The sequence below is a fragment of the Grammomys surdaster genome, unplaced genomic scaffold (genome assembly GCF_004785775.1).
Source record: "Grammomys surdaster isolate TR1022 unplaced genomic scaffold, NIH_TR_1.0 362, whole genome shotgun sequence".
Classification (NCBI taxonomy): domain Eukaryota; kingdom Metazoa; phylum Chordata; class Mammalia; order Rodentia; family Muridae; genus Grammomys; species Grammomys surdaster.
Genome location: NW_021604781.1, coordinates 5,588,242 through 5,608,926, shown reverse-complemented (window position 1 = coordinate 5,608,926; position 20,685 = coordinate 5,588,242). Strand labels below are relative to the sequence as shown.

General features: G+C 51.8%; 2 protein-coding genes across 5 annotated transcripts in view; one reads left to right on the top strand and one right to left on the bottom strand.

The window, feature by feature from the left end:
* Positions 1-48: 48 nt before the first annotated feature.
* Xab2 (XPA binding protein 2) lies at positions 49-11,675 on the top strand. The gene is made up of 19 exons (XM_028779815.1): positions 49-145; positions 3,200-3,348; positions 3,658-3,781; positions 4,074-4,271; positions 5,769-5,903; positions 5,995-6,159; positions 7,641-7,785; positions 8,083-8,234; positions 8,324-8,443; positions 8,532-8,663; positions 8,745-8,876; positions 8,957-9,070; positions 9,901-10,063; positions 10,153-10,343; positions 10,486-10,608; positions 10,703-10,874; positions 11,089-11,218; positions 11,343-11,452; positions 11,540-11,675. Exons 1-19 carry the CDS (start codon positions 95-97, stop codon positions 11,599-11,601), a joined length of 2,568 nt encoding a protein of 855 aa, XP_028635648.1. The 5' UTR covers positions 49-94; the 3' UTR covers positions 11,602-11,675.
* A 1,024-nt stretch (positions 11,676-12,699) lies between these two features.
* The window catches only part of Camsap3 (calmodulin regulated spectrin associated protein family member 3), a 21,581-nt gene continuing 13,595 nt past the window's right edge, over positions 12,700-20,685 (bottom strand). The window contains exons 7-18 of one of the 4 annotated variants that reach the window (XM_028779769.1): positions 19,878-20,017; positions 19,688-19,781; positions 19,541-19,595; positions 19,342-19,415; positions 18,451-18,520; positions 16,872-18,345; positions 15,553-15,692; positions 15,137-15,453; positions 14,098-14,197; positions 13,503-13,615; positions 13,292-13,410; positions 12,700-13,197 (exon numbers count right to left, since the gene is read on the bottom strand). In XM_028779769.1, coding sequence (XP_028635602.1) covers positions 12,892-13,197; positions 13,292-13,410; positions 13,503-13,615; positions 14,098-14,197; positions 15,137-15,453; positions 15,553-15,692; positions 16,872-18,345; positions 18,451-18,520; positions 19,342-19,415; positions 19,541-19,595; positions 19,688-19,781; positions 19,878-20,017 — 3,002 coding nt within the window. In that variant the 3' untranslated portion in view covers positions 12,700-12,891. Of the gene's footprint in view, positions 13,198-13,291; positions 13,411-13,502; positions 13,616-14,097; positions 14,198-15,136; positions 15,454-15,552; positions 15,693-16,871; positions 18,346-18,450; positions 18,521-19,341; positions 19,416-19,540; positions 19,596-19,687; positions 19,782-19,877; positions 20,018-20,685 lie in introns of those variants that run through there. The other 3 variants (XM_028779771.1, XM_028779770.1, XM_028779772.1) reach the window with 3 other exon arrangements.

Genomic DNA, 20,685 nt, shown 5'->3' with positions numbered 1-20,685 from the left:
CCAATAGAAAGAGTGTCTGTCTCGGAGAGGGCGGTCATTCTGTGAGTGACGCCACTAGAGCACGACTCTCGTCTGTACCTGGAGAGCCAGGAAGATGGTGGTGATGGCGCGAGTTCCGCGTCCCGAGCGGCCGGATCTTGTTTTTGTAAGTCTGCAGCGAGGTGGAGGGTGATTTGCGAGGGAAAATCCGAAGCTGGATACCTTATAGGATCGGAGTCTGGCTCTCTGGGGAGGGGACTAGGTCTCAGATCGTGCATGCCCAGTCGGTGGGGCAACATGTCAAAACACTGACCAGGCCGGGAATAAAGAACCGGATCTTTTATGGCTTGAGGAGTTGCTGTTGAGGTTAAGGCCTTGACATCTTCAGACCGAGAGAAGTGAGAGAGGGGAATAGGATAGTGAAACAACATGGATTTTGATAGGCATAGTGACCAGGTTAGAGTTCTGCATTCTGGATAACAGCTTTGAAGGATGAAGAAAAGACTAGGGGTGTGGGTAGCCACTGGGATATCACCTAAAAACGTGAAAATACGGTGGCTGAAATAGGTCTCATGTTTAAGCCATGTTCGTCGAGTTAAGAGTTATGGCTGTAACCCTCCTGTGGTTTGTTGTTTTTTGTTTTGTTTTGTTTTTTGAGTTACCCGGGTTTAACCAAGGGTCTTGTATATGCTAGACAAGCACTCTACGGTTGAGCAGTAACACACACCCTACCTCCTGATATAAACCCTTAGCTTGCAAGGTCTGTGGCAGAGTACAGACTAAGTGTGATCCTGAGGGAATAGAAGTCTGATGAGGTAGGTGGCTTAAGACTTCGTTACCTAGTCACCTTGTTTAGAGGAGGTGGCTCAGTTGATAAAGTGCCTGCTTTACAAGCATAAGATCTTAGTTCAGAACCCTAGTTCCTAGCTGGGCAGTGGTGGTGCACACCTTTAATTCCAGCACTTGGGAAGCAGAGGCAGGCAGATTCCTGAGTTTGAGGCCAGCCTGGTCTAAAAAGTGAGTTCCAGGACAGCCAGGGCTACAATAGAGAAACCCTGTCTTGAAAAACCAAAACAACAACAACAAAAAGAATCATAGAACATGCAATGCCAGTGAGAGACTCTGTCTCAAAAATAAAGCACAGAGCAATTGAGGAGGACTCCGGGCCTCTAACTGCATCTGCTCCCATGTGTGCATACACAAATGCTTTGTTTTTGAGGCAAGGTTTCTCTGCTTAGCCCTGGCTGTCCTGGAACTCTGTCTGTAAACCAAGCTGGCCTGGAACTCAGAGATCTGCAGGCCTCATCCTGAGTACTAGGATTAAAGACATGCCCTACCACTGCCTGATGCATGCACAGATGTGTACACACAGAAAGAAAATAATCTTTGTTTGAGATAGTATCTCAGTATGTAGCCCTGGCTGGTCTGGAACTTACTGTAGATCAGACTGCCCTCCAACTCATGGAGATCACCAATATCTGCCTTCTGAGAAGAGGCTGGAAAAATAAATTAATTAAAAACTTTAAAACCTTGGGCTGGGTGTGGTGGTGAATGCCTTTGATCCCAGAACTTGGGAGACAGAAGCAGGTGGATCTCTGTGAGTTCGAGGCCAGTGTGGTCTACAGAGTGAATTCCAGGACAGCTAGAGCAAATAGTGAGACCCTTTGTCAAGAACAATAAAACAAAACAAACCTTTAAGATGTTATTATACGGGCCTGGTATGAAGATAGGTCTGGTGGTGACAGTGTAAGTGTGAGGGATCGAAAGGCTGATGTCTGGGAAGAAGTGTGTCGTGCCTAGATACAACTGTCCATGGCAGAGGCCTGGCACCTGGACCTGTGCCCTAGTGTGGTAAGAGTCTAGGGATCATCGGGAGAGGGTAGGAGAGAAAAATGGTGAAAATATCCAAAACTCCCTGTATATACGTATGAAGTTGTCAAAGACTTTTTAGAGTGTGAGGACTGGGGCCAGGGAGTGGGATTTACTGGCCAAAGCTGATATCTGGGCAGGGGTCTCATGAACAACTAAGAGGTCTGTGTGGGCAGTTGAGTGCTGAGGGCCACTCCAGCACAGTAGTTTGCAACCTTCCTAATGTGCGACCATTCAATACAGTTCCTCCCCAACCATAAAATCGCTTTCATTGCTACTTCATAATTGTAATTTTGCTACTGTTATGAATCATAATGTAAATATCTGTGTTTTCTGATGTTCTTAGGCAGCCCATGTGAAGGGTTTTTTTGTCCTCTAAAGACATAGCGACCATAGATTGAGAACAGCTGCTTTAGCCAGTATCTGGTGATCCAGCTTCAACAAAGGAAGAAATCATGCTTGAGACCTTGTTGTGTTGTGTCCATTTGCTTTTTAAAGATATATTTTTAAAATTATGTTTATGTGGGTGTCTTTGAATGGGTATATGCATGTGAATCAAGTGTCCACAGGCCAGAGTCTGGAGTTACAGATAGTTATAAGCTGCCTGGCATGAATGCAGGGAACTGGGTTCAAGTCCTCTGCAAGAGCAATACATACTCTTAACTGCTGAGCCATGTCTCCAGCCCTGTTTGTTTTTAAGTATAGTGTGTATGTAAGTGCATAGGTTGTGTGTGTATGGATGTGTATTGACCAGAAATAGACATTAGCTGATTTTCAGTTGTTCTCCATCTTACTTGTGAGACAGTCTTCTCACTGAGCTCGAAGCTCACTGGCTGGCTAAATGGCTGGCCAGTGAGCTTTATAGGGATCTACCTGTTTCTGTTTGCCCAGCATTGGGATTTAAAGATCCATACTGCTATGCCTGGCATTTACATAAGCGTTAGAGATCTGAGCTCAGGTAATCATGCTTATGCACACCGACTGAGCCATCTTTCTACCTCTGTTTGTTTTTAATTTTAATGTGTGTAAGAAGCAAGACCTGTGCCTGCCACTATGTGAATGTGGAAAGTAGAGGACAACTTAAAGATTTGATTCTCTCCTACCATGGGGCTTGAACTCAGGTCCTCTGTCTCGGTGGCAGGTGCTTCTACCCACTGGGCATCCCACCAGCCTCCCATCTGCTTTAGTTTTTGCCTCTGAAGTAATGGGAATGTAGGCTTGCACCACTGCCTTTTGAAAGGGCATGGAGTTTTTGTAGGAGCCTAGAGTTTGGGGCTAAGCCCCAGTATGGGGTGTGACTCCACTGAGAGTAAGGACAGGCTTCTCTTCTCCCCTTCCCTGGCCCTGGCAGGAAGAAGAGGACCTTCCTTATGAGGAAGAAATCATGAGGAACCAGTTCTCCGTCAAATGCTGGCTCCGCTACATCGAGTTCAAACAGGGGGCCCCCAAACCCCGACTCAACCAGTTATATGAGCGGGCACTCAAACTGCTTCCCTGCAGGTGCAAAGGCCCTCCCTATGCTACCCTGTGCTACCCTGTGCTACCCTGTGCTACCCTGCTCACCAGCTCCCTCCCCTCCCCCACACACCCAGTCACAACACAAGTGCCAGTGTGTCCCAGGAGAATGCTGTGTATCCCTTTACTGAAGCACAGCCATGATAGGTCACACCTTCCCTCATGTCCGAGTCTTTCCCTTCCTCATGAGATCTCTTGCCCCTCCTCAGTCCCCCTTTTCACCACGGTTGCCTCTAGAACAAAGAAAGGGTTCTGGGGTTCCATAACCTGTCTTATCTGCCTTTCCTGCTCTAGCTACAAACTCTGGTACCGCTATCTGAAGGCACGCCGGGCGCAAGTGAAACATCGCTGTGTGACTGACCCAGCCTATGAAGATGTCAACAACTGCCATGAGAGGGCCTTTGTGTTCATGCACAAGGTGGAGAGCTGGAGAGGGGTGGGCGGGCAGGTGCACTTCTGGGAACTGTCTCCCCAGTGAGATGTAAAGAGGTATCTATACCTTCCTCACAGTGCTCCAACAAAATAAGGTACAGGTCCACCAAAGTGTTCCATCAGCTTGAGGAACTAATGAGTTTCCTGGGCATACTCACAGAGCCTGGGTGATGGGTAATGACACCTATTGCCTCCCTGCTGCCCCTGTACCCTAGATATGAAGTGTAGGGAGGCCATGGCGCCTGCGGTGCAGACCCCTCACTCTCCATTATTTTCAGATGCCACGCCTGTGGTTAGACTACTGCCAGTTTCTCATGGACCAGGGAAGAGTAACACATACCCGCCGCACCTTTGACCGTGCCCTCAGGGCACTGCCCATCACACAGCACTCTCGCATCTGGCCCCTGTATCTGCGTTTCCTGCGCTCCCACCCACTGCCTGAGACTGCTGTGCGAGGCTACCGCCGCTTCCTCAAGGTGAGCACCATTGAATAGGCCAGTTCCCGGGTTGGCTTCCAAACTTAGCTCCTTGGGTAAGGACCTTCATGCAATAAATAGGCTGCAGGAAGAGGCTCCAACCAATAGGTACAGTTTATTCATGGCTTCTTTCTGTGTGTGTCTGCATGTGTGTTGAGCGTGCACACCCACACGAGAGAGCACACACACACACACACACACACACACTCGAGTGTTTACCCATGTGTGTGGAGGCCCAAAGTTGACACTGGATGTCTTCCTCAATTACTCTCTACTTTATTTTTTTGAGACAAGATCTTTCAGTGAGCTCAGACTAGATTTGGCTAGTTCTAGCTAGCTAGCTAGCCCCACAAATCCCCTTTCCAGTGCTGCTAGTGTTTATGTTGGTTCCACAGATCCAGACTCCAGTCCACACACTTGCAAGCCGAGTGCTTTATACCCTGAACTAACTCCCCAAGCCCTGTCATCTGTTATCTTTAGTTTTCAAGTAATTAGCTTTTAGCTTGTACCCACTTCACATGGGCACAGAGATGACAGCCAGGGACACCATGCCTAAGGCACTCACTCCCACCCGCACAGGACTTCAGTCTTACAGGGTAAACACATGCATGACCAGCTATGTGAAACAGAATCAAACCAGAGCCATAGCAAGAAACCGGAATAAGATATGTGTATAGCAGGCTGCATTGCAAGCAGACCGATGTGTGCTCATGCTTGTGATGTCAGTTATGGTACGTTTCTTAGCACGGTATTGCTTGGGGGCTGAAGGACTAGATTTCTGTCATCTTTTCTCTTCCTCTTGCTGTAAATGGAAGCCCCCTGAAACAATCTAAGGGAGGCTTATTTTGGCTCACAGTTTAGAGATCCAGTCCATCATAGAAGAGAAGACAATAGGAGTTTGAAACAGCTATGAATCGTGATGAAAAAACAGCTATGCATGCATGCTTCTTTATACAGCATTCACTCTACAGGGTTCCTGCCCGGGAAATGACCCTGTTCATAACTAACACAAGTCTTCTCATGTAAATTAACATAATCCAGAGAAGCTCTCACACACATCCTCTAAGGTTCCTCTCAGAAGTGATTCTAGAGTCTGTCGAGTTGACGGCTATCACTAACCATCATAGGTACTGTAGCCATGCTAGGCCATGGTATCAAGACTGATCCAAAGAAGCCAAGACCAGACCAATGAGGCCCACGGTTGGAACATTGACTTCAGGCTGGACCACCACAGCACTGAGCCTGGGGTAGTGGGACTGGCTGTTTGCTAAAAAAAAACTGGGGGTGTGATTATAGCCACCTAGAAGAGAGATGTCATCCCCTGCGTCCCCAGTCATCTACAGTGAGGTGGCAGAGATGTCATCCTCTGCGTCCCCAGTCATCTACAGTGGGGTGGGAGAGATGTCATCCCCTGCATCCCCAGTCATCTACAGTGGGGTGGGAGAGATGTCATCCCCTGCGTCCCCAGTCATCTACAGTGGGGTGGGTATTCTCTAGCTGAGTCCTGAGAGTGCTGAGGAATACATCGAGTACCTCAAATCCAGTGACCGGCTGGACGAGGCTGCACAGCGCCTGGCCACTGTGGTGAATGACGAGCGCTTCGTATCCAAGGCCGGGAAATCCAACTACCAGGTAAGTTCCCTGGACTATGGAGACTGGGTGAGAGGTGCCTTCCCTCTTGGACCAAGTCTGAGATGTTCCCCTGACACCCTGTATCCTGCAGCTGTGGCACGAGCTGTGTGACCTTATCTCCCAGAATCCCGACAAGGTACAGTCTCTCAACGTGGATGCCATAATCCGTGGTGGGCTCACCCGGTTCACTGACCAGCTGGGCAAGCTGTGGTGCTCCCTGGCAGACTACTATATCCGCAGTGGCCACTTCGAAAAGGTATGGAAGCACCTAGACCTCTGCTGTAAGGTGGGTGAGTGCATGGGCAGGACACAACCACAGATGTGCTGTGTGTGACACATCACATACATGCACACATTTGCCATCCTAGTAGTGCTGATGGGTGCAGTAGCCCTGTAGACAGGTGAACCTTCAGGACAGGCTGACTCTGTGTCTGGTTCTCTCACGTCCTTACAAGGTCCTGGGACCTTGTAAGCTTGAGTGTCCTGTTTGAGAGCTTGTTTGGAGGAGTGCAGCCACTCATATACTCTTAACCAAAAACCAAGCTTCTCTACTCAGGAAAAATTGTCCTTTTTGACTTAGTGATGTAGCGTGCAGCTTTGGGAGAGATGTATGTGGGGCATTGAGGAAAGGAAGGGGACACCTGCCTCTCCAGTCTGATCAGCTGAATCAGCTCTAGCACTCAGTGGGGTGACAGATGTCTTGACCAGACTGCCCTCACAGATGTCCCAAATGTCCCTATTTGCAAACTGGGGATGTAGCCACTCTTTACCTATAATGAATTGGTGCAGCAACATAGGCAGAGTACTCACCAAGTGCCTGGTGGGAAAAAAATCCTCAGATTGTTTCGACTGTCTGTCCTCCCATTTTGCTTTCTAGAAACATGCTGGGAACAGGGCTTGAATGGCCCTTTGAGAATCTCCACAGGACTAAACTGGGGAGGAGGACTAGAGTGAGTGATGTCAGGGGATTGAGATTTGCACTGGTTGGGCTGGGCAAGGTAGGAGGCTCCAGCAAGAGAATTGCAGAGCCATTTCCCTAGTGCCTGCATGAGACATGGGGTAGAGAGATAGGGGTATGCTGTCTAGGGATGGAAAGAGTCTAGAGAACACAAGTTTGTGAAGGGGTCAGGCAGCCACTGGAGGAGAGTGGGAGCCTCCAGAGACAAGCTCTGTTATGTGACTTTTCCTGGGGAGACATGAACAAACGTCTCTTCAACACAGCTAGGTGATTTATTTCATTTTTCCAAATGTGCGCACATAACAAACCAGTGAACTTACTGGGCTTCTTTACGTGAACATGGGTGAGGGTTAATTACAGGAACATGGATGACTCCAAAGTCTTATGACTCTTGCAAGTTTCCTTTACTTTCTGGGCCTTAGGAGCCTCCCTCTCCCTCCAGAGAGGAATGTTGAAATTACAAAGACAAAGCTTCACAGCAGGCTGAGCCCAGGGTTCTATGGGAGCTGGAGTCTTGCTGCTCACCTGTTCTCGCAGGCCAGTACTTACGGAAGTGTCTCACTTGAGTCTTGATTTGGTGTTGCACACGGGACTACCCAGCTTACAAAGGAGACCCGACAGCTTGAGACTGGCAGGCAATGCAGGGCAGGAACAGGCCAGCAAGGTTCCATGCTATGCTCAGCAGTGGTCAGCCCATGGATGCTGGCAGTGGGTCCTTGTGGGTGGGCTCTCATGCCTGTCCTCTGGACTTTCCCTCCCACTGAACCTGAACCCCACAGGCTCGGGATGTGTATGAGGAGGCCATCCGCACGGTGATGACTGTACGAGACTTCACCCAGGTGTTTGACAGCTACGCCCAGTTTGAGGAGAGCATGATTGCAGCGAAGATGGAGACTGCCTCTGAACTGGGGCGCGAGGAGGAGGGTGCGATGTGGAGCGGTGGGCTCGGGAGGAGAGGGCTGGATTCTTAACCACTGGTGTGGAACAGACTGTCAAAGAGAGAGACTGGATGGACACTGGGGCCAAGATATCCTGGAGTAGTCTTAATTCAGCACAGGCATGGCAGGAGGGCTGGTGCTATGGTCCGTGGAGGTCAGGGTGGCTCTTTAGGTCTACAACACTGGGCTTGGAGGAAAGGAAGCTTAGCAACAGAAGTAGAAAAGGGCTGTGCCATGCATCACCTCCAGTCTCCCTGACTTCATGAACATATTTGGCTCCTAGATGATGTGGACCTAGAGCTGCGCCTGGCCCGCTTCGAGCAGCTCATTAGCCGACGGCCCCTGCTTCTCAATAGCGTCCTCCTTCGCCAGAACCCACACCACGTCCACGAGTGGCACAAGCGTGTAGCCCTGCATGAGGGCCGCCCTTGGGAGGTGTGTGATGGTCCCAGCCTGTCCTCCTCTGCCCCATAGAGCTGCTGTGGCCCGACCCTGCCCTCACCTGTGTGACCTTCCTGCTCTAGATTATGAACACATACACAGAGGCTGTGCAGACAGTAGACCCCTTCAAAGCCACAGGCAAGCCCCACACACTGTGGGTGGCATTTGCCAAGTTTTACGAAGACAACGGACAGCTGGAGGATGTGAGTGTGGTGTGCATATTGCATTTCACCATGGGGCTTGGGGTGGCCAAGTGGCAGGGCCTCAGCTAGTCTCTGCCCGTTACCACAGGCTCGTTCCGTCCTAGAGAAGGCCACCAAGGTGAACTTCAAGCAGGTGGATGACCTGGCGAGTGTGTGGTGCCAGTGTGGGGAGCTGGAGCTCCGGCATGAGAATTACAAAGGGGCCTTAAAGCTGCTTCGGGTAAGGATGTGAAGACCAGCCAGGGGTGTGTAGTGGGGCCCAGGACAGCCCCTCAGTGCCTCTGCCACTGTCTTTCCACAGAAAGCAACAGCGTTGCCTGCCCGCCGGGCCGAGTACTTCGATGGTTCTGAGCCGGTGCAGAACCGTGTGTACAAGTCGCTGAAGGTGTGGTCCATGCTTGCCGACTTGGAGGAAAGCCTGGGCACTTTCCAGGTCAGCTACCATAGGCAGGGGAAGAGGAGCTGGTTCTTGGCCCCAGAGCAGAGTGTGCCCTGACCTGTTTGTTCCCACAGTCAACCAAGGCCGTGTATGACCGAATCCTGGACCTGCGCATAGCCACGCCACAGATTGTCATTAACTATGCCATGTTCCTGGAGGAGCACAAGTACTTTGAGGAGAGCTTCAAGGTGAGGCAAGCCCTGAGGGTGCAAGTCAAGGGCAAGGCACAGTAAGGCGCTCCCTCCATGGTCTGCAGGTGCAGTTGTCTCCATGTCCTCTCACTGTCACTGCCTGTGCACGTGTGTGTTTAGAATCAGGGGACCATGGGGTCCAGGCCTGTATTACTTACTCTTGTTGTTGGAACAAAACGTCTGACAGAAGCAAGTTATGGGAAAAGAGTTTATTCTGGCTCACAGAGGATATAGTCATTGTGGTGGGCAAGGCATGGCAACAGAAAACAGTCTGTGGCTGTTTGCATTGCATCTGTAGTAGGGAATCCCAGAAAGAGGGATATTGGGGACTGGCTCATTTTCTCCTTTGTATGTAATCTAGGATCCCAGCCCAGGAGATGGTGCCCACCCCCAAGTTAAGATGGATCTTTCTGCTTCAGTTAATATGATCAAGATAATACTTCAGACATAGCTAAAGTTTGTCCCTTCGGTTATTCTAGATCCTGTTAGGTTGACAGTAATAACTATCACGGGGTCATTTCTTCCCCTTTTGCCAGTGGTATATATGGAACCCAGAACTTTGGGCATTCAGACCAGGGGCTTTACCACTGAGCAACATCTCAGCCTTAGATCTCTTGTAAAGCCACTAGTTGTGGCTGGTTAGGTCTCTGCTAACGAAGTCATTTTAAGTCCTTTTCCTCATTTCCAATAAGTGCTTGCTTGGTAAGACATGGGCATCACTTAAATGTGCCACGATGTAGGGGTGGGCAAGGAAGGGCCCTGACAAGCTCATGGAAGCCATGAGCTGAGGGCATCTGGGTACTAACACATGGCTTCTTTGGAAACAGGCATATGAGCGTGGCATCTCACTGTTCAAGTGGCCCAATGTTTCAGACATTTGGAGCACCTACCTGACCAAATTCATCTCCCGCTATGGGGGCCGCAAGCTGGAGCGTGCACGAGATCTCTTTGAGCAGGCGCTAGATGGCTGCCCACCAAAATATGCCAAGAGTGAGGAGTCTGTGGGCTGTCTTGGGACGTGGGGATGAGTAGCATGGGCTGAGCTGTGGGCTGCTAACTGGACCCTTTATCCTGTGCAGCTTTATATCTGCTTTACGCACAGCTGGAGGAGGAGTGGGGCCTTGCCCGCCATGCCATGGCTGTATATGATCGTGCTACCAGGGCAGTGGAGCCGTCCCAGCAGTACGATATGTTTAACATCTACATCAAGCGGGCTGCTGAGATCTATGGCGTCACCCACACTCGTGGCATCTACCAGAAGGCCATTGAGGTACCTGTGTGGGGTTGGGGTCCATGCAGACAGGAGGATCCCAGAAAGCCTGCCTGTGTAGAGGATGGCAGAAGGCTTTCCTGAAGCCAGGTACTGGGACTGCTTTCCCTCACCCCTGCTCTCCCTTACCCCGTGGTGCCAGGTGCTGTCTGATGAGCATGCCCGTGAGATGTGCCTGCGGTTCGCAGACATGGAATGCAAGCTCGGGGAGATCGACCGCGCCCGGGCCATCTACAGCTTCTGCTCCCAGATCTGTGATCCCCGGGTAGGCTTGTACCTAGTGTCGGAGAGGTGAGGGTGGGCAGTGGGGGTGCTGTACCAAGCACCTGGCTCACCCACATGCCTGCACCCCACCACAGACAACTGGGGCATTCTGGCAAACATGGAAGGACTTTGAAGTCCGGCATGGCAATGAGGATACCATCAGGGAGATGCTGAGGATACGGCGAAGTGTGCAGGCCACATACAATACTCAGGTCAACTTCATGGCGTCACAGATGCTCAAGGTGTCAGGCAGTGCCACAGGCACCGGTAAGCTTCTGTAACCCCCTTTCCTTTTCATGGCTAGGCCACATGGAGCAATGTCTGCCCTATCCCAGAGCACTCACTGCCCAGCCTAGGCCTCCTAGGCCTGACAGCATTTGGAACCAGTCCTGAGAGGCTCAGCTGGGGCTGGTCTGACGTGCCTTGAGAGGGCTTGAGGTGCACCTTGACCTTGACTCTCTCACCTGCCCCGCACCCCCAGTGTCTGACCTGGCTCCTGGGCAGAGTGGCATGGATGACATGAAGTTGCTGGAACAGAGAGCAGAACAGCTAGCAGCTGAGGCAGAAAGGGACCAGCCCCCCAGGGCTCAGAGCAAGATCTTCTTTGTAAGGTGAGGGCAAGTGGGGGACGGTCCAGTCCTTCTTAGGGAAGGGGTATTTCGGGGAAGCCGCTGGAGGTGGGAGGAGGCCCACTGACGCAGCTGGCGGCCACCACCTTCCCTCTCGAAACCCTAGGAGTGATGCATCCAGGGAGGAATTGGCAGAGCTGGCTCAGCAGGCCAACCCTGAGGAGATCCAGCTGGGCGAGGATGAGGACGAGGATGAGATGGACCTGGAACCCAACGGTTAGTGGCCAGCCCAGGGGCCAGGGTTAAGAGCAGAGGGGGGCCACCCCATCCCACTCCCATCTTGACCCTACTTATCCTCCTCAGAAGTCCGACTGGAACAGCAGAGTGTGCCAGCTGCTGTGTTCGGGAGCCTAAAGGAAGACTGATATCCTCTACACTTTTCCCTCCATGTTCTCTTCCCCAATAACTACCCACTAATACAGCCCCTCTTTGTACATCACTGTCTCGACCTCCTTCCTGCCGCCCAGGTGCCTCAGGGCATGCTAGCTTAGAGCTTCCTGGCTCTCAGCACTGATTGGCTGGGACAGGAGGTGGAGTAGTCAGGGGATATGGCATGTGGACAACCTGCCCTCACCCTGCAGAGCCAGTTCTGGACGCTGCAAGGCCAGTTCCCCTGCCCCACCCAGGCCTCTTGTCAGGCTTGCCCGGTAAGAAGCCTCCTTGAGCCCCAATCTGAGGGGCACCTGGCCTCACTTACGTGGGTGTCACAGACCTGGGACTTCACAAACCCATGTGCCTCCATGTAGTAATAGGCCCTGTGGACCTACTAGCAAGGTGCTCATGTCTCTGGCTAAAGGCCAAACACCAGGCCTGGTGCACAGGCCACATCCAGGGTGGAGCCTTAGAACTTAAGCTCTGGGAAGCATTAGTGCCTCTAGACCATTAAGGGGCTTTTGGCATCAGGAGACATAATCAGATTTGTGTTTTGAGCCGGTCACGCAGGCTGCCATGTGAGCAGGGCGCAGTTGGGAGACAGGCTGTTGGCTTGGACCATGGGATGGTTGGAGGGGGGGCTTTAGGGGGCAAGTTCTATATGATTTGGCAGTATCTGGGAAGCAAGGCTGTAGTGAGCCTTACATCTGAACTCTGCACCTACAGTGGCAACTAGATCCTCAGATACAGGACTCTGAGGAAGGACACAGAATCCCCAGCTCAGAGACTGTAACTGAGCCCAGAAATGAAGGCAGGTTGGCAACAGGAAACAGAGATCGGGTTAGAAGTTGGCTGCACACCAAATGCAGCCACACAGAGGAGGAAAATGTGGGGGTGGGGGAGGCCCAGGAGAGGAGCGCTGGTCTGGAGCCTCTTGCCAGGTCAGTTCAGAGGTGGCTGAGAACATCTAGGGGAGGGAGTGTCAACAGGAAGGTCACTGTAGACCTTGGCAGAAGCTATCACAGGGCCAGCAAAGGGGCAAGAAGACAAGGTGGAGCTTGTGAAAACATGAGACATAAACTCGGTCAGACTTAGGGAGGAGACGCGTGTCTCAGCTTCTTTTCAATAATTTTATTCAAGAAAGTGGAGGACAGACAAGGGGACTGAGCTGAGCCCTGAGTCACTGAAGCTCCCAGCTCAGCCCCCACAGCATGACCAGACAGGACCCAGGAATAACCAATGCATTGTCCTCCAAGAGCATAGTACACTGCCCAAAGTGGGCGCTATTTGGGGGTGCCGCTGCCCTTCTTGGGCGTGGTGGGCTTCTTGCTTTGCCAAAGGTGTCCCTGGATAGTGAAGGCATCCACACTCATAGACATGGTCTTGGCAGGTATCTGGGTGAACCGTTTGCGGTCCGAGTTATACTTGTAGATGCCTTCGACCATGGCAGGGGTGACAGTACGAGGCCCATAGCCTGCCAGCCTCGACAGCTCCTCAGTCTCCCCGGACAGAGTGTAGAGGGCCCGAAACTGGCAGCTTGAGTCCCGAAAGAGAATCAGGAAGTGGTTGGCCTTGCTTTTCTCGATTTCCTGAGGGATGGTGGCAAGAAGTTGATCGGCTGGTCAGGCTGGACCACTGCCCCACCCACCAGTCCTGCACAATCAGACAAGTATGGGGGCTCACCTCTAGAATTCTGTTCTTCTGGGGTTCATTCACCTTGCCTGCCAGGCAGCAGTGTGACAAGGCATTGTGGATGATAAACTTGTTAGACTTGGCGCTGGGTTCCTTGTATAGCCGGGGACCTGGAGGGCAGTCAGTCAGCAGAGACTGGGCATGGGTTGGGGAAAGGCAGGTAGAGAGCACGTAGCTTCTCACATTATCCAGCCTCACTTACCTGTGTACTCAGGCACGGATGCTGGGGAGGAAGCATTGCTTCCATTCTCCCAGTCACGCTCTCGACTGCCAGGCAGGCGGCTTGGAGACATGAGGCCTGATGGAGAAGGGGCCCTGCAGAGGAGGGGAGGGATGATGGGGGGGGGTGAGTAGTGTTTGAAGCCTCCCAGGGTACAGAAAGATAAGGGAAGAGGCAAGCCCAGTACACTGCAGAGGAGAGGTGCACGTATATTGCATACTCCCGCAAGTCCATACAGTGCTGTCCCTCCCATATGCTCAGCCCGATACTCCTACATTTCATGTGGGCAGAGTCTCCAGACTTGAGTCAGTTTCCCTCAAATCCATCTGTCTCCCTTCCATCTATGCAATCCAGCAATCCAGCCACTCCTACTCTAGACTCTAGATATGTACGGTAAGAAGCTCCAAGAGGCTGGACGGTAGTGGCACACGCCTTTAATCCCAGTACTCAGGAGGCAGAGGCAGGAGAATTTCTGAGTTTGAGGCCAGCCTGGTCTACAGAGTGAGTTCCAGAACAGCCCGGGCTGCACAGAGAAACCCTGTCTGGGGGGTTGGGGAGGGAGCTCTAAGAGACTCACCGAGAGGTGGGCCTCTTCACACCAAGGTTATTGGAAGCCTCATTGGCCACCGTAGACAGAGACAGCGTAGACTGGGAATAGACCTTGCTGAGCCGTGAGCCTAGAAAGAGATAGTACCACTCAGTTAAAAGCCCCTTTACCTCCATTAATGCCCATGGGCATTCCCAAGACCCTTTCAGCCTTTTGTGCTTGTTTGCTAAGATTTATTTATTATATGTATATGAGTACACTGTAGCTGTCTTCAGACACACAAGAGGGCATTGGATCCCATTACAGATGGTTTTGAGTCACATGTAGTTGCTAGGAATTGAACTGGGGACCTTTGGAATAGCAATCTGTGCTCTTAACCACTGAGCCATTTCTCCAGCCTGGCTTTTAATTTATAAAGATGGGTCTTCTATAGCCCAGGCTGGCTTCGTACTTCCTATTTGCTGAGAATGACCTTGAATTCCCAAATCTCCAGTCTCTACTTTCTGAGTGCTGGGATTGTAGGCCTGTACTGCATTCCTGGTTAATACTGGGGATGGAACCTGAAGTTTCGCATATGCTAGGCAAGCGCTCCACTAACAGCCACCATCACTCTAAACTCTTTCATACATGTATTTGTATGTGTGTCCCTTAGTTTCACTGTTTGACACAGGATCTCAATGTGTAGCCTAAATGGGTCCAGAAACTGCTTAATAGCCAGATTAGGATCAAACTCAAAATCCTCCTGCTTCAGACTCCTACGAATCTCAATGACAGGCATGTGCCAACATGTCTGCCTTAATATGGCAACTTTTCTTATACAATGCTGGGGATTTAACCCTGGGACTTATCCACTCCAGACAAACCTAGTCCTGAGCTTTGCATTCTTATCCACATACCTACAGGGAAGGGAGCACTGTTTAGTAGCATCCCCAAATATCCAAGGGGATTGCTCACTATCCAGCCAAGGAAGGTACCCTCACCACAGTGGAAATCCTGCCCCGTCACTGTATCCCACCAGATGCTCCCTTTTCTCCACAACCATAGGGTCCCCTCCTAACAGAGTCCTCACCCAGCAGGCCGCGGGCTGGGCTTCGTGCCAAGGCCGAGTCATCACAGCAACCAGAGCGTGGCCGGGTGGCCCTGCGCCCGCCCCGCCCTGGTCCCCCGGTCCCTGAGGCCCGGGGCCGTAGCACCTTATCAAGGTCATCCATCAGTTTCAGTTGTGCCCTGCGCTCATACTCAAGTCTTGTGAAGTCTCCGCGCCGGGGGCCCACCTCCTCCTCAGCTGGGGCCATGGCTCGGGTAGCAGGAGCCACAGTGGCCACAGGAGCAGCCGGGACTACGGGGGCTGTAGAGGCCAAGCCTAGAACCTCCTCCTGAGCCAGCCTGCAGATTAAACAGAAGGGAGCAAGCAGAATAGAATATAGAGGCACTGGGACAGCAATATCAAAGGCCAGGGCCCCCTCTTTCCAGCTCTAGCCTCACCTCGCAGCCTCCTCCCGTTTCTGCTCCTTCTCTGCCTCCTGCCACTGTTTGCGCCGTCGGGCCTCCTCTGCCCGCCTCTGCTGACGCTCAAGCAGGCTAGCTCGCTTTTGAGCCATCTCATCCTCAGGCTTGTCTTCATCCTAGAGGATGACATGGGAGTTTAGCTGACCACTCTCTGCTACAGCTAGAGTCTGATTTTTAGCACTGACCCAGCCTGTGGCTCACCTGACCTTTCTAAAATCCTCGGAGTATTTAGTTGGTGACTACTTTATCACAGCCCTGGGAGCTGAATACACAATGCACTTGACCCAAAGGGGAAAGACTAGCAAGTGATGCAGACCTTTAATGCTTTAAATATGCTTGAAGTGCTGCCAAGCTGCCCCTATTCTGGGGTCTTCTTAGTAGTACCCCCAGCCGAAGGATGAGAGGGACTTACTTAATTGAAGAGAAGTGAGGGGAACTTTCCAGACAGATGAGTTAGAAAGTTCAAAGGCCTTAAGGCCAGAACAAACCAATACGGCTGGGACACTGAGCTGGGGAGAACGATATGTTAAAGTCATAAGGGAGCAGAGCCCAAAGCAGAGGACAGGCTTTTCATCCTCAGGGCAAAAGAGAGCAGTCAAAATGTCTACTCTTAGGAAAAACAAAGAGACAAAAAACTGGATCTGGAGCAGTGAAGACCAGCAGGAGCAGTGTGTAAACTGTATAGCACCATACACAGTGGCCCAGGCTGCAAGGGACATGGAGATGGAGGATGACCACACAGGATAGATCAGGAAGAGGATCACCCTAGCCCTGTTTACACAATCACCCACACACCCATACACATGCCCAACAACTGCTTGTCTGCCTACCATTAGCCTTCCCTGTATCTACTTCACCCACCTAGCCACTATCAATCCATCTTCCATCCATCTAACCAACTACCTATCCATCTACCTATCCACCTTTCCTTTCAACCTATCTACCCGTCACTCATCCAGCCTATCTACCTACCTTTCCACCCACCTAGCCAAACTAATCACATACCTACCACTCACCCATTTAACTTATCCATCCATCTAACCACCTTTCCAAACCACCCACCCATCCATCCATTCATTCATCCAAGAAAGCCAGCAAGCCAGCCACTGTCTAGCCAGCTATCCATCCATCTATCAGCCGACACATGTCAATTTACCTACTCATCAGTAAAGCTCTGTCCCCGAATCCATCTATCCACCACCTCCCATCTCCCTTATTAACCCCCTAGGATGTCCCCATTACCCATCCATTCATATTGGCTCACCTTTTCCATCTGACCTGCCAAGGTGACTCACCTTATAAAAGAATCCAAGCCCCGATCGGGGCTCTCCCTCAGAAGATGCCTCTTCCTCTAAGGAATCCTCAGCCCCAGGGGGGCTCCCATCTCCCTCCTCATCAGCAGCAGGCTCCCCCAGGCTGGCTAGAGGGATCTCGATGAGAGCAGGCTTGGTGGTGGGCTCCTCAGGAGGTGTCTCCTCCGACAGGAGGATAGAGGAGCGAGTCTGTACAGGCACCTGGCTGGGTGAAAACTTGCGTAGGTGGGGGAGGCTGTCTACATCATGGGGTGGTGTGAGTACCCTTGTCAAAGGTGCAAGCTTCAGCTCTGCCGGCCTTGCATGTTTTGGACTACGGGGTGTTGGGCTGGGGCCTGGCCCTGGGCTGCGTCGAGCCGCTGGGGCACGACGGGCAGGGCTAGGGGATGCTGCTTTAGGCCCTGTGGCAGGTCCAGGAATGACCCAGGCTGCAGGTGGTGGGGCAGGTCCAGGAGCCTCTGGAGGGGCTAGAAGCCGCTGTTGCTGGTCTGTGAGCCTCTGCATATCCCGCTGCAGAGAGCTCAAAGCAGCACTCAGCTTACTGACTGCTCGATTGTAATCCCCAAGTCCCTCTGGGGGCACCGGGCCCAGATCTGGAGAGAAGGTGACTGACTTAGGCCGTGAGGATGGCTCACCCTGGCCCTCACCTGCTGGCCGTTCCCCACCAGGAACTGAGCCCAGCTCAGCTTCCTCCTCAGCCTCCCCTGCAGCCTCCCGAGGCTGCACTTGCAGGAAAGCGGTCTTGCCCAGTCTCTGCCTATGCTTGGCAAAAATGGCCTCAATGCGTCGCTTCTGTGCCTCTATGGCTCGGCGCTTCTCCTCCAGCCTGGCTCCCAGTTCACTCATCTCTGAGCTCAAGGCCTCGGGTGCTACGGGAGTAGATGTTGGGGATGCCATTCCTGATTCAGCCTCAGCCTTCACCAGCTGTTTCTTGCGTTCAGCAAAACTGGTCATCTTTACTTCAGAGTTGTTGGCTGCTGGGGATGAAGCCACAGCTTTTGGGGACCCCTCAGATGGGGGTGGTGGTTTCAGTATCTCTCCTGCTGAGCAGGGAGATGGTTTTGAAGGGTTCTCAGGGTGTGATATATAGATGGGCGCTTTGTTGAGCCCATCAGACAGTGGCTTTGAGGCTCCTTCGGGAGGGTAGGGGGAGGCCAGTGGCGGTTTAGAGAGACCCTCCGGAGAATGGAGGTAGAAGCTGCCATCAGCAGCCCCATCAGGCAGCAGTCGGGGCTCAGCACTGTGGATGATCTGCAGGGCCTCTTCAATCGTGGGAAGGTCTCCAGATTCTGGGGGTGGCTGAGCAGAATTCCGGGATGATGTCGACACAGGACGTGGGGGACCCAGACTGTCTGAACTGACGGAGCGGAGCAGGACAGGATCTCCCATGACGACATCCACATCGCTGTCCAGGCCAAAGGGAGTGCTGAACGACACAGCCTGGGAGAGGGGACGGCTGGGCGGCCAGAGGGAGGGGTCAGCCCCTGGGACAGGCCTCTGCCATGCCCTGGTCAGCTCAGTCCCTCTTCCAAGGCCACAGGGCCCCTGAGGATGCACTCACCTAAGCTGACGGTTCCAGGCTTTGCCAAGAGCCTCCATGTGCGACATCGATGGGGATGACTTCAGAGAGCCTGTGGAGGAACAGTAAATGGTCACTGTGCAGGGGAAGCCACTGATACGGGGGTTGGCTGGTGTCTGGGACAACCTCTGCAATGTCATCAAGCGAGTCACTGATGGGTCATTAAGTGTCTGGTTGTGCTAGGTTTCCAGAAATGGCCGGCTGGAACTTCTGGGATGGCTCAGTGATACACTACTTGCCTAGCGTATGTGAGGCCTTGGGTTCAATTGCTAGTATTGTGAAGTACAGTTTGCAGTTTCTTTTGGACCAATGAGATGGCTCAGCGGGTTATGGGTACTTGCCTCCAAGCCTGAGGAACTGAGTTCAATACTGGGAACCTACATAGTGACCAGAGAGAACTAATTTCTGCAAGTTGTCCTCTCTGGACCTCTACACATGCATTAAAGCAAATGTGCCCCTGCATATATAAGAATGGCAATTAGAATGTTAAAATTAAAATGAAATAACCAAATATTAGCAGTTGGTGCTACTTCATGCAAGGAGTCTGTTTTGTTTTGTCAAGACTGGGTCTCACTGTGTAATCCTGGCTGGACTGGAACTCTCTATGTAGCCCAGGTTGGCCTCCAACTTGCAGAGAACTCCCAATCTCTGCTTCCTTAGTTATAGGATTAAAGGTATACACCACCACACCTGGCTGGTGCAAGGGGTGCTTCTTGAAGCTAGCCATAAAGGAAGTCAGAAAGACCCAGTGAGAGCCACTGGAGGACAGTCAGAAAGACCCAGTGAGGGCCACTGGAGGACTCAACATGAAGCCAGCTGGGGAATTCTTGTGGCTGAAGTTTCCTGGTAACAGAAGTCATATTCTCTCTTCACCTGTGGATCCTCGGAGTGGGGACTGGGGACCACCAGGTGACAGTAGCGGGTGACGGAAGTTGAAGACAGGAGAACTGCCAAACAGATACACATGAACCTTCAGTCACCTGTCACAGGTATCCCCAGCCCTGCCCCTGCATCCAGGTGGGCAGGAAAAAGCCCAATGAAGGAGGAACTCCACTCCAACAGGGACCCATACCTGCTGCCACTGTTGTTCTGAGATGGCACAGTCTCAGTATTCCGGGGGGAGACAGCTAATAGGTGCACAAAGAGAGAGGTCAGGCAGAGCAGGACTACTTTTACCCTCTTCTAGACCCCAAGGCAAGCCCAGGTCCCCAGGGCTCACCATGTCCATCAGGCAAGTCTTTGGCCTGCACAAAATCAGGCTTCAGAACCTCAAAGCACATATACATCTCGGCCAACAGCACCACCAGATTGACCTGCAGGCCAGAAAGAATCAGCTGACTCTGACAGAACAGCCCTGGATATGGACCTCAGGCCCGAGTCTCACCTCCACTGCACCAAGATGGCTTTACCTTGAGGGGTGGTGGGACATACAACAAGTCTTCAAGGGACAGGGGGCAGCCTCGAGGAAGATGGGAGGCACAGAAGTCTTGCACCAGCTGGAGGTTGTATAGACTGTCTGCCACAGACATGGGGTCCTTGAGGCACACCTCTGTGGGGACAGGATATATGGGTCTCCAACTCAATGGAAAGGCAGATGGGAGTCCCAGGGAAGCCCTCCTTTGAGCCAAGTCTTGTACCTTTTGTAGATACATACTACAACATGTTGACCCTCTAAGACTTAACGCAAGAGTTGGTTTTTTCTCGTCCTCTGTGTATGTGTGCATGTGTGTACATGTCTGCAGACCAGAGGTCACCAGTGGTGTCTTCCTTCTCATGTGCTCTCTACCTTAGATTCCAAGATAGGATCTCTCACTGAAATGGTGCTTGCTGATTCTGCAAGTCCCCAGAATCCCCCTGTCTCTACCTCCCTGGCCCTGGGATTATAGGCACTCACTGCTGTACAGAGATCTTTACACAGATGTTAAGAATTCAAACTCGGGTCATGTTTTTGCCACTTATCAACTGAGTCATCTTCCAGCTTCCTTGAAATGCTTTTCCTGGAGAGATGGCTTGGCAGTTAAGAGCATATACTGCTCTGGCAGATGACTTGAGTTTAGTTCCCAATACCACAACAGATCAGACTAGCTACAGGGGATCCAACACATTAAAGACTCCAAGGTCACCACGGGTACTCAGACATGCACCGACCCACACACATATAAACATATTTTTAAAACTAAAATCAATCTTTTTTTTTTTTTTTTTTTTTTGGTTTTT

Bases quoted from the DNA above. Each gene is read 5' to 3' on its own strand.
- Xab2 (XM_028779815.1), top strand. From the start codon at position 95: ATGGTGGTGATGGCGCGAGTTCCGCGTCCCGAGCGGCCGGATCTTGTT. The intron at 8,664-8,744 runs GTAAGGATGTGA...GTCTTTCCACAG, and splicing joins GGGCCTTAAAGCTGCTTCGG to AAAGCAACAGCGTTGCCTGC. The intron at 11,453-11,539 runs GTTAGTGGCCAG...TATCCTCCTCAG, and splicing joins GATGGACCTGGAACCCAACG to AAGTCCGACTGGAACAGCAG.